Source organism: Nesoenas mayeri (genome assembly GCF_963082525.1).
Source record: "Nesoenas mayeri genome assembly, chromosome: 2".
NCBI lineage: Eukaryota > Metazoa > Chordata > Aves > Columbiformes > Columbidae > Nesoenas > Nesoenas mayeri.
The window spans coordinates 85,633,755-85,650,444 of NC_137543.1; the positions used below are offsets into that span (position 1 = coordinate 85,633,755).

Consider the following 16,690-nt stretch of genomic DNA (forward strand, 5'->3'; position numbering starts at 1 on the left):
AGGTACCTCAGTTGTGGGGGGGGGAAAAAAAAAAAAAAAAAAAAAAAGTTTTTATTAAGTGTTGTTTACAAACTTCTATGCAAAACATCAGTGCCAGTTTCAGAAACATAATAACAATAATATTCTACACCATGATGTCCCGTCCCAACAGATAGGATGAGGGATGAGTTAACTCTAGCTAGACGCGACACGTGCCCTGGCTCAACAGGAGGAGAGACAAAGAAATGGGGGTATAGAAAGGAGAGAAGGAAAGAGCAGAGAGAAAGGAAGAAAGAAAAGAGTGAGGGATCCAGTCTCTTACGGCCCCACAGTGGGGATGACAGGACTCGTACGATGATCTATGGCCTCAGTGTTCCACGGCGAAGATGCTGGGGTCAGGAGCGTAGTGTCCTCCGATGTCTGGTTCAGAGTGAGCATCCTCAGGGTGCTGGTATTCTCTTGGTGAGGCCGAGCTGGTATTTCCTTCGGTAAGACTGGACAGGCCCTTAGATGAGACTGGTATTTCCCCCCACACAGTGCTGTTTTAGCTGGGCTTTTTAACGTTCCCAGAGTAAAGTCTTGCGGGGGGGGGGTCGAAAGCGGTGATTGCGAAAGAGGGACAAGTCTGGACAAGTCCTGGGCCACGTTGAGGGTCTCCACCTTGTGTCATGCAGAAATCAGGGGTGCAGTGGAGATCACAAAAGATAAACAAGTTTCGACAAGCTCTGGGCCATGTTAAAAGGGTCTCAACTTTTCCCCTTTGTTTGGCGAGCTGGGCATATCAGGAGATGGGGCTATGTGCCCTCCAGCACATCCTCCATCTCAGGTCGGTCAGCCGGCCTGATCTGTGGCTCGTTAGCTCGTCGTTGATGTGCAGATCGCAGTTCCCCCTGCTCTGAATGTGTCTTCTCCTAGCTGAACTAGTCACAATGTTTTCAGCCATGATCCTTATCAATGCTCAGCACATTAAAATTGCCTTCATTCTGAAGGGGAAAAAATAAAATTCACTCCAAATGCAGAATTCAGTCCCAAATGCAGAATTTTGTTAACCCAAGCAGGATTCTTATGAACTGAAACATACCTAACAACTTTTTCTTTCTTGAATAAAGAATCTGTTGAAGACATAAATAATAGTTTAAATTTCATCTTATGAGTTCCTTTGTGTAGAAATAGAAGCAGATCCTCTAGACAGTTGGGGGCTAGCAAAGGGGAGGAAAGGGTTTTATTAATCATGAAGTAAAAGAAAATTCAGATTTGCAGATAGTTACGAACAGATCGCAAGAGAGAACAGCATCAGGCTGATCTGGGAGAGATTAAGTTAGAAGGTTTCTTACTATGTGGGCTGTTTCTCTGTTTCAAAATTCTGCTGGTAGCTAAAGTTTTCAGATGAAGAAGTATTTTTCTCAGATTGTGTTTTAAATGTCTATATACAGTGTGAGAGAGTGAAATAGAAAATGAAGGAGATGTGAAACTCTCTGAGTAATTGTTGCATGTAACTGTCTCAAGAAAATGTTCAAACATACAACTGGTCTTCATTTTTATGGTTATATGTAATTTCCATGGGTTATTGTGATCACCAGGGTACTGGTATTCCTGTTTCCCTAAACCCATGGCATTAGGGAAACAAAATTATTGGAACTGACTCAAATACTTTTCTCCATCCCCTAGGTCCTACTTACAAGAGGATATAACCTTTGAGAAATTTGTTCTGGTGAATTATTACAGGAGTGGAGGCTAGCAGCATCTCTGTAAATGATGAGGACTTACTCCTTGACAGTTTTGCTATGGAGCTGTGTGTTTCATGTGATTCATGTGATGCCATCCCAAAAAAGGACTAACAAGCACTCACACAGTGAAAGGATAACAGGATTGTCGGAGAATAGTGGAAAAACACTGCACCGCACCAAGCGTGGTTGGATGTGGAATCAATTTTTCTTGCTGGAGGAGTATACAGGTCCAGATACTCAGTATGTGGGCAAGGTAAGCCTTGTATTTCAAGGATTCTTTAGAGGTGGTGCATCTGACACTCTTAGTATTTTCCCTCCTTCACAGTTTTCCTCTTCATAGAGCAATGGTCCCAATTTCTCATTTAAGTCAAACAAAGCATGCCATGGACCATGTGAGGCTTCCATGATTGTTAAAAGATGTGGCAGAAATGAAGTAGTTTGATGAAAAAAATAGCAAACTGTCCAGACTAAAATGTTCCCATTTCTTATTACATGTGCCCATACAAGTTTTATCACTGAATCCTTTCCAGTTGTCAACTATGAAACAGAAATATGAGATAAGGGAATAGAAAAGTTATTCCTTCATTCATCTAGCTTGTGACATTTGCAAGTATGCTTAAGTGAAATATAGAACTATTTTTATTAATAAATAGAGGGACGTGATTAAAAAATTGAGGGACATGATTCTTCCCCTCTACTACACTGTCACGACACCCTGCCTGGAGTTCTGCATTCATCTCTGGGGCACCCAACATAAGAAGGACATGGACCTGTTAGAGTGAGTACAGAGGAGGGCCACAAAGATGATCAGAGGGACAGAACACCTCTTCTGTGAAGACAGGCTGAGATAGTTGGGTTTGTTCAGCTGGGAGAAGTGAAGGCTCTGGGGAGACCTTATAGCAGCCTTATAGTATCTGAAGAAGGCCTACAAGAAAGCTGAAGAGTGACTTTTTACAAGGACATGTAGTGACAGACAAGGGTTAACAGCTTTAAGCTGAAAATAGATTGATTTAGATTATACATAAGGAAGAAATTCTGCATTATAAGGGTGTTGAGGCACGTGAATAGGCTCCTCAGAGAAGTTGTGGATGTCCCGTCCCTGGAAGTGTTAGGGGCCAGGTTGGATGCAGCTCTGAGCAACCTGGTCTAGTGGAAGTTGTCCCTGCCCCACTGCAGAGGGTTGGAACCAGATGATCTTTAAGGTCCCTTCCAACCCAAACCATTCTATGATTCTATTATTCTGTGAATAATAGAATTAATTTCTATACACTATTATAAGTGTGGATAAAGTATCCATGGGAAAAAAAGAAAAATATCTTATTTTCACCATTTCTGCAATAGTCTGAGAGACTCTTTCCACTCTTTAAGACCCGTCTACATCAGCTATAGCTAACCACAGCGTCTCTGAATTCGAGCTGTCTGCAGTTCTACATTTTCTGATAATGCACAACTCAAGGATTTTCATATTTTCAGCCTTTTGTGTTGTCTCACCATCCACAGATCTGCCTTGGGGTCTGGTATAACTAAACAATCTTGGTAGAGACCTAGAATACACACAGCAACCACCTAGAGTGACTTACAAACTAAGGAAATATTCATCTTAATGACTTAATATGTGTCCATTCCAGCTTCTCTCATTCATCCACAATTCTGTCACTAGTTTAGATTGTCAGGTAGCTCACTCACTTTCTGGTACCTAACAACCAAATGAATTGAGACATTTTTAATTAAAAGAACCTAAAATTGTTTTGAACATTTGCTAATATCTCTGGTCATAGAAGGCGTGATCATCTGGAAAACAGGGAAATAATCTCTTTTCATTAAGAAAAAAAAATCAAAGAAGTAGCTATGAACTTTATTCAGATCTCATTTATACCAGCACTACACCCATGGAATTATATTTTCAGAGAAATTAATTCTGACTTACTGTTTCCAGAAATAAGATGAGAGCTAATAATCCTATTTCTAAATCTGTTTACTAGTATGTAAAACAGGAAGGTTTATAATAGGCAAAGGGATCTTCAATAAAGAGTCAACTAAATTAAGAACTGATTCTAATTTCAGTCCCGCTGCTATAGTTGAATGGACTCAAAACCATATATGCCATTCTAAACCTCAAATAAATTAAGCTTGCATCAAAACTGCCATCACTATCTCTGTTTCAAACAAGGAATGTCTGCATGTTATATTGCAACAGGTGCAAACATACTCTGCACTTATTCCAGACTAACTAAAAGCCATTGGACCTTATTACCATGAAGCTAAGTCCAGGAAGGAAAACAAATGACTGGACAACATTTGAATCTGAAATGATTCATTTCTTACAAATCAGATAACAGGTTGAGATTTTCCACATTTCACTGCAAAATTTTGCACCGAGTCCCTGAGGGAAGGGTTAGCATTATCGATTCCCTAAACAGATGGAGGTAAGCCCAAATATTACCCATATGCCAAAGACGTGGAGTTGGACTTAAGTGATAAGCTCCATATGGTTGCATAAACCTTAGAACAGTTTATGAAATGGCAAAATTATCATGGTTCTGGTCTCAGTGGTATAAAACCAAATTAAATCCATTTGAGTTAGTTTGAACTATCCTAGGTACATGTGACAGCACTAAGCAAGAGCTGCTACGGCAAGAAGTCAACTAATAAATGTCTTAAAAAAACAAAAAAACAAAAAAAAATACAACATCAACAACAACAACAACAACAAAACAACAACAACAACAACAACAACAACAAAAACCCACCAACTTCTTTGAACAACATTATTCTGAGAAAGGCTTAAATCTCAGGTTTAGTATTCTCCTCCTCAAAGTGATGGTAATTAGCAAACTGGTATGTGTGAAGAGAGAGCACTTTTATTTCAACCCATGGGGAACAGTTCACAGAAAGTATTCTTATCCAGTTCTTCTTTAATATGGATATGCACATGCAGATGGGTTGCTGGAGTAGAATAATAAATGTTGTACTAAAAATTAAATAAACTGAATTAAGAAACTTTATCAGGAAATAAACTTCTAAGGGATCATATTCATAATACTAAAAAAACCATTTTTCCCTCCCTAGTTAAATTTTCAAACAATTTTAATTCTGTTAGGTCATTGTTTCTGTCTTGTTAGTGATGCTACTTTGTTGATGCTTTATTTTCTTATGAGTGCATTCTGTTTTTCCCATGGGGTAGGATCACTCAGTATGACAGAAAGGAATAAATTTATTTACTAATAAGGATAGGTACATGGGATTGAGAGCTACTCTATGACATCCACACTCCTTGCACTTCCATTGCTCAGCCCCCTAGTCTAGTGTAAACCAGCAGTAGGGACCCAGGGGAACTGGACACTTGCTGTCCAAGCCCTGGCTGGCATCCTCGTCCCTATGAGGGCACTTCTGCCTTGGGCTCAGACTCCACTTGCTGTCAGAGGTCCCTGGAAGGAGGAGTTTCTCCCCAGTTCTGAGGTGTTATCGTATTAAGTAGTGCTTTTTAAAATTAGTTTGTCAGCAGCCAATGGCCTCACTAGCCAAGTCATCTCAGGATGATCTCTTTCCTCATATCTAAGGCCAAACAGTTGTTACTGGGGTTACTCTTGCTCTCTGGTGTCCTTCCCAAATATCTTCCAGGAACAGAAAGTCATCAACAGCTCCATGATCCCTGATTTTTTGTTTCTCTCCTATACATACCAGACTAATTTAAGCAGTTAGACCTGGCAAATGCAATCAAAGTCTTATTTACCTGAGTGAAGCTTGTGAGTAGGCTTCACCCTGTGATAAAAAGTAACTAAAAAAGAGGTCTGGTGTACTTGTAAGTTAGAGGAAAAAATCCAGCTCCACACAAACGTGGTACGTGGCTCCCAGACTGCTGATGAGGGCAATACAATGTTAATGGACTCTGAGTAAATAGAACAGAGCTTATGTTCCCAATTACAGTTAGAGAGCTTTTAGATAAAGGCAGTGGTAGTGATTATAAGTGACATAAAATGTAGACCAGTAATGCATCTAATGCATTTAGCAGGAGAAGAAAATACTGTTTGATGAGCAAAGGAAGTTAGCATTCAACAACTACAAAAAGGCTCGATGTCTAGAACAACCGTAGCAAGGAAATTATGCAAATAACAGACCTAGATCACCAACCACCCTTCAGGAACAGGGCATATATGCAGAACAATTGCCTTGTGAGTGTGATGAGAGTCAAGTTTAATCCAAACAATCTACAATATATCCACCACACATCTTTCTTTCCTTCTATCAACTCAGAGGACCTATCTGTCTCATATACTGGTGCATGCATTAAAAATACACATAAACATAAAAATGACCATATTCTTTCAAGATGCCTGTTGTTTAGTGTGTGTTGAATATATCAGTGAGATCAACAGTGTGAGGAATTTTCAAAGGATGTAGTGAGGGGAAATGTAAAAATCATTTTGCTTACTAAGTATTCACACACAAAAAAAAAGGGGAAAAAAAGAAAATAAAAAGAAAAAATAGGTTATAATAGAACATCCAGTTAAATATAGGAGAGAAGTTTCTTTTTAAAGGAAAATAAAACAACTGGGATTTTTATTTTTTTTAGTATGAAGTTATTGAGAAACACCTGACTGCATATTATACTGTGTCATTCCTTGGTTTCTGAGATGTCCTTTTCCTTCACTTGGGAAGATCCATAGGTCCAGCTTCTCAGCTGGTACTAACATGTAGCCCTGTGCAGAACCTAAGAAATGGAGTCTAAACCACTGACATTGTATCAGATAAAAAGGCTACCAGATTTACTCACTTTCTGAACAAACAATCCAAAGAGGTAGTAATCTAAAACAACAAAACAAAACAAAACAAAGCAAACCAAAACAAAACAGCACCTGAACATGCAATTTAGGAAGTATTAAAATCTTGATGGGAATTATGTTCATGAATTAAAAAAAAAGCTAATAAAATGGACAGAAGACTCTAACCAAGCGGCCCTTTAGGGATAGTTAGTTTTATTTTCCAAAGCTAGTAGCAATTTTATGTGCCTGTTTCTAAACAACTTAGATGACGCCAAATTCAGTTATGCAAAATGCCAAATATCCCACCTCTTTAACTCCATTCCTTATGAAATATCCCTAGGTAGGAAGAAATAGGCCTAATAAAAATTATTAGCCATTTTGAAAAACACAGTCCTTTATGCTTTGCACAAAATACTTAAATGATTTCAAGAGACAAGAGATTTTCCCTCCTTTTAAATCACCCAGTTTCATTTTTTTACATGAAAGCTAGTCTCTCCTTGTATCAAATAGGCACTTTACTAATCAAAGAATGCTAATTTTGAATGTCTGAAGTTCCATGCAATATGTTTTAGACCAATCATAAACTGTACAATCAAATACCTGTCATCACCCAGAGTTTAAAAACAGTATGCAACCAACCACAAAATATTTTTGTATATGGCCTGCAACCTTTCTTTTTCATATTAAAGGTGGTAATACAAAATCAAATAAAAAAGAACTGACACTGCTCAAGATTAGCTGCTCCATGAATAATCTCCTCTTTAATAAGTTCCATAAAGATAAATGAGCTAGGCTTTTTATGCCATAAGCATAATCTAAATTGCATGCAAACTGAAAAAAAATCTCTGTTCTACCTCCAGTTAACCAGTGAGTTTGATTCATGACATTTGTCTGAGTGTCTTATTAAAAAGTATGAAGTGAAAAGCAAAATATTCAGGGAGTGTTATTTTCAGGGGGAGTGTTTTGGTTTGGTTTTGGGGGTGGGCTGCAACATATATTCAAATACCATTTATTTCTTGTTGTCCGCACTTAGAAATATTCAGACATCCATAGGCGAGGTTGTCTATTATAGATGACCACCTTATAAGACATCATGTAACAATTCAGGAAGAAGCACTGAATTACCAACATCACCAGGGTTGCTGTTATTCAATACAAAACTTCACTTAGTTATTCAATCTTCATCTTTTTTTTTTTTTTTTGTCTTTTTTTTTTTTTTTTTTTTAATTACTTAACGGAATTGGATAGTATATCCTTGCAAATATAGACCAAAAATTTGCTAATGCCTGGAAATATTATTTCACGTTACTTTGCTGGCTGCCTTGGGCACATCATAAAAGTTCAGAGTAGGATCTCTCTTAGTATGGGAAGCAGCAAAGAAATCAGAAAATAGGATCAGTGAAGCCTTTACTCCATTAGTCTTATCCCAGTTCATCCATGTCCTTTCAGCTGTGTTATGGAGGCCTTGGCCATTCTCAGCCTCTGCACAGAGGAGTTTGGGAGGAAGAAGATTATGACGCAAATGGTGACCCCCTGAGCTGGATTTTGACAGCACTGCAGCACCAAATTTGCAGTAACCTCAGTTTCTCAATCCTGAAGAACAACATTCTCACTGCAAAAATATATTTTTTTTAATTAGTTACCTAATATTGTTTTCTTTATGTATTGAATTTTATCTTAATCTTGCCTTCAATCAATTTATGCAATTAATCCATAAGGAATTCTTTACAGCATTTGTAATTTTCCCTCCGCAGAGTCAGTTTAAAAACCATCTGTTCTTAGGACAAGAGAACACAGGTGCACTATCCTTTCAGTATTTTCAAGTGTGCCCTCTGCTTTGTTACAGTCACATCCCACTTGTCTCTTTGAAAAGCTGTTGCATTTGCTACAGCACCTAAATGATACTGAAAACAGTGTGTATGTTTGTCATCTTTTGACGTAACAGTGTGTTTCAAAAAACCAACAGAATGAATCATAAGCAATCATATGTTGCAGACATATTATTATTTAGAAGTATAATGGGGAGATTTCATCACATTCCTAACATGTTCCATCTGGCATGCGCTATAACCCAAAGCCATCTTTTAAAACACAGCTTTTGAATATGATTTAATAATGTATTTTGATTAGAATCTCTGTTCTTAAAATAAAATCAGTATTTTAAGACTAAATAAAAGAAGAAAAATTATTGGGGTCTCCTGGGTCTACTCCCTTTGTCTTTACTTTTTTCTCTCAGATGCTGAGTTTTTCCTCATCTTTGAACAAATACTGGAGAAAAAATGATATATCAAAACAGAAAGGAAAAAATGCATAAGCACAGAAAAGATCAAAGACGTATGAAAACTCTCACCATAAAAAAAAAACAAAACAAAACAAAAACAAAACCAAAACCAAACAACAAAATGAAGAGGAAAACCTATTTGATTCCAAAATTACCTAATTAATAAAAATTATCTCCACTTATATCAACTTCTCCAGTAAACACATTTTTCAGCAAACATTTGATCTAGTTTCAAGCAGCTGTATCCAAAGGCAGATGAATCCCCAAAATGAAAATGAAAAGGAAACAGGCATAACAATACTAATACTACTAATAATAATAGTAGTAGTAATAATATTTTTTTAAAAAATACAATAGGATTCTGGCCCCAGATACATGCATGCCTTAACTACAAATACCAATGAAAATCCATAGTTTTACTTTTTAAAAAATAACTTATTTTCTGAAGGTTTTCAATGTAAGTTTTACTGAAAAACTCCTGGAAGTAAAATTTATTTTTGTGAAAAAATAATAAAACCCCAAAGTTTTCAATACAATATGATTGCTACTTCTAAAAAGATGGCTGAAAGTCTAGGGAAAAACAAACAAACAAACACCAAACAAACACAAAAGAAAAATGCTACATCTTCCAAAACCAATAGGATTGTTTTCTTTCAGAGAAAGGAGCGCTGTTCATTTCAGACAACCTAAATACATTTTTAATTGAATTTTCAAAAATAGTGAAGAGATCTAATCATATTGTGCACAACCCAAGGATAAACAGTTTAAATATGAAATATTTTCAATGTTATATTGAACTGATGGGTCTAAACTAGAACTTTGCAATCAAATTTGGACATAATATTTCACAAAATAAAGAATAATTTCTGAAAACTGCAATGATCAGAGGCTTCAAATACATGAATAACAAGAGTGAGTTGGCATTGTTTGCTTCAGATAGAGCAGCTGTCATGAGATCTGACAGATTCTGTTTCTTCAACTACATAAAAGACTGCTAAAAAAATATCAAGTTCTTGTCATGTTAAGGGCAAGAAGTTGGGTTCATATTTTTCATAAAGCTGATTTACATTAAACATCAGGAAAAGGGATTTTGTTGGTATCTACAGTCAGTACAGTGAAGTACCAGGTAAAGATCACTGAGAGAGACAGGATTATCTTGATACTGCAGGTTTGCATGGCAAACTGAAAACCCATGTACCAGAAAGTCTGCATTGACCCCACATGGAGGCAGGAGGATGGCATGGAATATCTCTTTAGCTCCCTGTCTGTTCTGTTTTCTAGGATTCTGTGTGTGTTTTTCTAGTCCAAATGCTAAATCAGCTAAACTGCTTGTGAAAAACAAAACTAAACCAAGAATAAAACTGAAGAGATAGGAAATGAGGAAATCTTCAAACTATTGACTCTTAACTCTTCCCTTTCCCTTCTCCTTCTCTTTTCCCTTCCCTTTTTCTCTTCTCCATCTCTTCTCTCTCTCTTCTCCCCCAAGAAAGGACATCCAGCATGTAATGATTTTCAAGGTTGATTTTTTTTTGTTTGGTTGGTTGGCTGTTTGTTTTAGGGTTTTTTTGGTGTGGTTTTTGTTTTTCTTTTTTTTTTTTTTGTTTGAGTTTGTTTTTGTTGTTGTTGTTGTTGTTTTTTTCGAAAAGAAAGTTTACAACTATGTACCTTTTTTTTCTTATTTTCTCTTTCTCTCCATGTTCCTCCTCTGAGGTGTGGAATAATTATGCTCACCTGATACACAACATAGCAGCAAAGGCTACCTTGTGGAGTCTAGTTTATTGTTCACTACAATACTTTCACTTAGTCACAGCTCCCCTTCCCCAAGGATCTCCTGAGTGTGCTCAGGGCACCCATGAATGCGGTCAGGACAACAGTAATGTGGATCTGTGGCATGCCTAGTGGTTTTTACTCAGATTGAGTTGTTGACAAGTTAATAAAAACAAAGGTACAAAGTAAAAAAAAAAAAAAAAAAAAAAAAAAAGAAAAATTTAAAGACAAAGTGGGCATGAACAATGGAGTTCTCTTCTATTTCCAGTGGTAACTTCCAGTTGCCATTTAAAATACTCTTTTCATTTTAATAAAAAATAGCTTTTCTGACCTTAAAATCTTCTTGGTTTTGGCAAGATCCTTGTGCTAAAAGGCCTAAGCAGGTCTGCCTCAAAGATCTGCCTGACTCAGGATCCTGCCACAATAGGTAATTGTTATGCTTAGAATAGCCTGAGCTGCTTATTACAACTTCATGGGCTAGTATTTTTCAGCCTTGAAGCTTTAAGCCTGTAGGAAGAGAAGATTAGACTAGTGGCAATCTGCAGACTTGTCGTTGTCTGTTATCAGGCAATCATTTATTGGGGGAAGGTGAGAAAAATGTATTTCACAAGATATTTTTCATGATGTATATTTCTTACATTGATTACATTATGGGAGCGATTCTGAAAAGGGTGTTTTAAGTATGTTGTGGTTTACTGGTACCTGCCAGCCTGGTGAGTGCAAAGAGTGGAAAATCCATCAGAACAAATCAATATATGACTACTTAGAAGGGGTGATTTGACTCCATCAGAGGGTGGTATTGTGCAACATCTTGTCTGTTGAAGGAAGGTTTATGAATAGTCATCTTGAAGACAAACAGAGAAGCTGTCAACAGGCAACTGTCAAGTACAGCAAGTCTTTTCTTCCTCTGTGTGTGTCTAATAAATCAAATCCTGTCCAGTGCAGAAATCATGACACATTTCAGTCTTCTATAAACCAAAAAAATATGCTTAGCCATTGTAATCCATCAATTTAACACTATGCTGGGTATCAATCAAAAGAGGAACTGGTGATCTCTTATCAGTTACACAAAAACATAACTATGATCAAATCCTTGCTGTACATATTGCCGTAGCAACACAAACACACAGCTAACTTTGCTCTCACTTATATTAATCTACTGTCAAGAAACTCTGCTGAAATATCTCTTTTCTGTTTTTCCATAGCAGAGTGTAATAAAAAGAGGAAACATTCCCATCTCCATGAACATTTTAGAAGCTATAAATTCATCCCTGTCTTGCTTCAGTTTTAGGGACAAGCATGCTTGTTTCAGATGGAAGATTTCATGCTAATTTTTGTCAAACTGCGAGTGTGAGACAGTGACAGTCAGGCTGATAATATTAAATGAGTTTTAGCCTGAACTGAAGATAAGGTGGTTTTAAGTATTATCCATTTGCATAGAGGGAACCTAAGGAGAAATGACATCAGTTCCCCTCTTTTAAAATTTTAGTACTCTAAACAAAATCGCAAAGAGGTCTTTGGAATGGTTAAGTCAGCTACAACAACAAAATTCTAGCCCAAGCCCTGTAATAAAAATAATTAGCGATGCTGGAAATAAAATGATGTTGAATGTTTGCTTTATGTATGCTTAAGTTTATTTTTTTTGTCTTTAAAATCTAATTGCCAACACTTACCTTAGTGAAGCTTTTCCTCAGAACATGTGTATGTACGAGGTGTCACACACAATATTACAAAAAAAATTCAGGAATATAATGAAAATGGCCGTAAATCAGCCATTTGATTGAAAGCAGGGCTTGAAAGTGTCAGGTTGAATAAGATATCAGAGCACAGTATGAAAAGGAGATAAAAGCAAAACTAACCATTTAGTAGCTACATAGCTGGTGAACAGTGCTTGGAGTTAAAATTGAATGAATGAAGGATTACTTTAACTTTTCCTAATACATAAAAATGATGAGCATGGAATTATTAAGTTGGAAATTGTTATGCTTCTACTCAAGCATTCATAGAATGCATTTACCTAACTGAAAATTTGTGATTGCTGTCACCACCTGTAGCCAGTTTTGCCCTTTGAACTTTCAGCTGTTGCTGCATATTTCTGATTAAGAGCTGAAATAGGTTTAGTTTCTAAATATTGAGAAAAAAATCTAGTCCTTATAAAAAAGTTCTGGTTTACAACTTCCATGTAGATAAAGTAGAATTGACACTACTCTATTACACTTTTAAAAAATGTTGCACCTACTGATGCAAGTTTTAAAAACAGCACTTTTCTAAGAGTTCAGTCTTACAGAGATTGTAGGCAAGCATATTTTTATTTTTAATAAGCATTTGTGATGAATAAACACTGTCAAATTCCAGGAGGTAACAGAGCATTAAATGTTCAAATATAACTGAGTCAGGCAACTGACTGATAGGACTGAATTAACAAATGAAAAATAAAATAGAGAAAGTATTTTCCTACCTTGTGTCTCTACCACTGTAGCATTTGCATTTAAAATGTTGGGACTAAAGATCATTTAAATCAGTGACTTCAGAAAATGTGAAAAGTTACTGTATGTTTTGTCTAACACAAGTGATTAAAAGAAATAATCATTCATATATATCTTTTATTTTAAACCTATAATAATTATATATGAACAAATAGTGTGGATAATAAAATGAATGCAAAGAAGAATTTGGCATGCAAACAAGTATTTCTGTATAAATCGTCACTGAAGTGAATGGAACCAGTGTTGTTGCAAGAAAGCAAAATAAATCTTTCTTTTTTTTTTTTTTTGTTCTTTCTCCTTAACTGTCTCTTGAAATTTCACAGAACATAAAAATACATTCATCTCTGTACAGGCTAGTAATTGTGCAGTGGAAAGCGTCACAGTCTGATTACCAACCAATCCATATGAAAGATTTAGAATCACATGCAGAAAGGCATGAAGTGAAGGGCAAAACGTGAATCTATCACAGAAGAAAAACTTCAGTCCTTCAAAAATACTTTTAATGGAAGGAAAAAGGAATGACCCATTCTGATTTCATTCTATGAGAGGTATTGCAATTAATCATCTTTGAACTTCAGATGTCTAAATCCAGTCTAACTTCCAAGTGTGTAAAAGAAAAAGAAACAACAAAAAAACCCCAACAGTTCAAAATATTTTTGTGCTTCTAAAAAACTGTGAGAGTATATACATATATGTGTATACATATTTATATATAAAGATTGTTTTCTCCTCAGGAAAAATAAAGTATTTCTTTTGACCTCTTTGATGAGGATAAAAGAGAAAAGGATAAAAAAACCTTTTAATAATGATGCTATGATTATTAATAATGATTTCCACTTCTGTAAATACCATCCAAAGAAATGTATCAAAGTATTTTATGTTAAATGAACAGTACCTAGGAAATTACATAATATCTGTTATTCTGAGAAGAAAACTGCAGCAGAATTGCTGAAACATTGATTTGAGGACACAAAGACAGTCAACAACAACAGTTAGATGCAGAACAGAACAGAACTACACAGGGACAATCCAGCATAATGGCAAGTCTTATCTATTTCAAGAGAAATTCAGGGCTGAAAAGACAGCACACATCAAGAATTAAAACCAATTTCGAAAACAAGCACTTCTGATACCTCGCTTTGAATGTTAGCAAAATATGAAGCTGTATCTTAAAACCTATCTCCAAATGGTAAACAAAATCATGTTCAACATTTTGCTCCAGAAGTCATAGGATATTTAGTAAAACAATCAGTTTTACTTTATGTGCTGTGTGCTTCTCCAAAGTACAGAATAGCTCTTTAGGAAAAAAAAAAAAAACAAAAACAAACAACAACAACAACAACAACAACAAGAAAAACCAACAAAAAAAAAAAAAACGGATTTCAGCAAAAGATGCTGACGGTCAGCACTGAATACTCCGGTTTCCCAAAAAAACTTATTTTTTTTTAATAAAGTTAATACTAAAGTAGCATTGATACATTCAGATTTTTATCTATTTTAATGAGATGCAAGCACTTTGACTATCGATGCTGTCAAACTAACATCAGTTTAATGCATCCTTTACACACTTCCTGCTGGGCTTCTTTTTCATCAATATTTGCTCTGAGAATCAAAGAAAAAAGAATTTTAAAAAATCTCTCTTAAATAATTCCTGCATCGTCTAATGTCTCCATATAATCTCATTTCATCTGATGAGCTTGCAGATTCAGCTCTTAAGTTAAACATACCCTCAATGAAGCAACACTATTTGCCTGCAGGGTTTTATACTTGATTTGGGCCTTATGATTTGACTTCTCTAGGAAATACTTCTGCTTCACAGAGTTTTCATCTGAAGCCCCAGGCAGCCTTATCCAGGCTTTCCTCTAAGCCACAGACTTTATGCTTAATCGGACAGGTAAAAACAACCTGTGGTTTATGCAGAACTTGAAGCTCGTCTTAGGTCCCCTCCAGATGGTGTTTCACTTATCAGTTTCTATTGAGCCAAGAAAATAATTAAGTTGTTTTGATAATTTTTCCAGCTACAATATTGTCTTTGCCATCATTAGAGTGATGACCTTACAAAGACAGTATTTTGAAACAAGATTTAAAAGAACCATACAAGTAGGTAATACAAATGTCAATAAATATAAAATCAGTGTCGAACAGGAAAATGAAAAAAAAAAAAAAAAAAAAAGACCCTAAATATTTATTTCCTAATTACTGGCTTTCAACATACTCTTGTTGAAACAATAGCTTTCCTTAGGAATCTACATTATAACAACAGAGATTCAAGGCTTGGTGCTTATTATTCCCCATCCTTATTTCAAACCTTATGTTTTGATACAATTACTTCCTGATAATCTGCTTCTCAGATTTTACCAAGAGCTAGTTATCCACCTATGTGTCTTGGAGCAGGCACAAGGCAGGGGAATTACACTCAGACTGAGGAAGGCATGAGATGGGTAATATACAGTCTACTTTCACTAAGTACCCTTGGCTGGTATAACAGTTCACATGTCAAATATAGTCTGCAGAAGAGAGAAATAGTGTCATATTTTAAATTAATTTCAGTCTGTGTGGGTGTGGTTTTTTGTGGGTTTTTTGTGGTGTTTTTTGTTTTTTTTTTTTGTTAACTTTGCCAATAAATAAGCATTAGCAAAGGACCTTAGTGATGCTTTAAGTCGAACAATGATTTTATCTATGTTCTACATTTTCATTTGAAAATTTAGTTCTAGATAAAGATTTAAGGTACTTAGAGAAACACCATTTCACAATTACGTTCTGAAATGAGTACTGAGGAATGAACAGATTTCTTGTGAGGTGTGTACAGTGCCCACAAAACACTTAGATTCTCAGTTTGCAAAGTAGGATCTTAGGAAAAAAAACAGATTTTAAAATTGTGATTTGAAGCTTTACGGTAGAGATCATTGTGAATCAATAAGCACGGACCTCAAAATAACAATTTTTTTAGGTTTGAAATGCTTTCATGTAAAAGTAAATGTGTTTTAAAGATAGTAAATAACTTTAAATGTTTTTAGTTTTTCTAGAAAAAAAATACAATTAAACAGATCAGGAAAAATGCACATTTTGGGATCTGCTTCCTTTGAATCAACAGGCCTGCAGTCTGTTTTTTTTTGTTGTTGTTGTTTGGTGCTGCAAACCTGGAAGACTGTTTACATATTTTAGGCTAAAAAAAGCTCTTTGATCACAGTGCCTCACATCATGATATGCTACTCTGTGAATCTTGCATTATGCTGTATAACTTTCTGAAAAACATTCAGTCTTGATCTGTAGATATTTGTCTACAAGTATACATACATATATGTATATAGACACATAAAATTTGGATTAAAAGTAGTAAAATACTCCCAGTTTTGATGTATGTTTCAGATAATTGTGGATGACCCACAACAGGAAACAGTATAGTATCATTCAGTTCAGTGTAACATCAGTCAATGCAGTACTCATCCAAAGTTACAGCAATGGATAACCAGACAAGTTCAAGGACATCAGATTCATGTAACAAAACAAAATAAAACAAAATCATACCACCATCCTCTCCTCCCCACCTAACCTCCCCCCCCTCCAACATCCCTATTCTAATCTAACAGTTGTAGATGTTGGGGGTGGAGAGTGTAAAAGAAGAAAAAATTACAATGGCCAGACTTGCATGCTCTCTCAAAACAGTATCTCCTATTGCCACTGAGA

At 35.8% G+C, this 16,690-nt stretch overlaps 1 protein-coding gene across 1 annotated transcript in view; it reads left to right on the forward strand.

Annotated features, from left to right (window-relative positions):
* Positions 1–1,731: 1,731 nt before the first annotated feature.
* Positions 1,732–16,690, forward strand: part of CDH9 (cadherin 9) — a gene marked incomplete at its 5' end in the record, with an annotated part of 68,403 nt that continues 53,444 nt past the window's right edge. The window contains one exon of the mRNA XM_080339414.1: positions 1,732–1,959. Within this exon, the coding sequence (XP_080195540.1) occupies positions 1,732–1,959 (228 nt within the window). The remainder of the gene's footprint in view (positions 1,960–16,690) is intronic.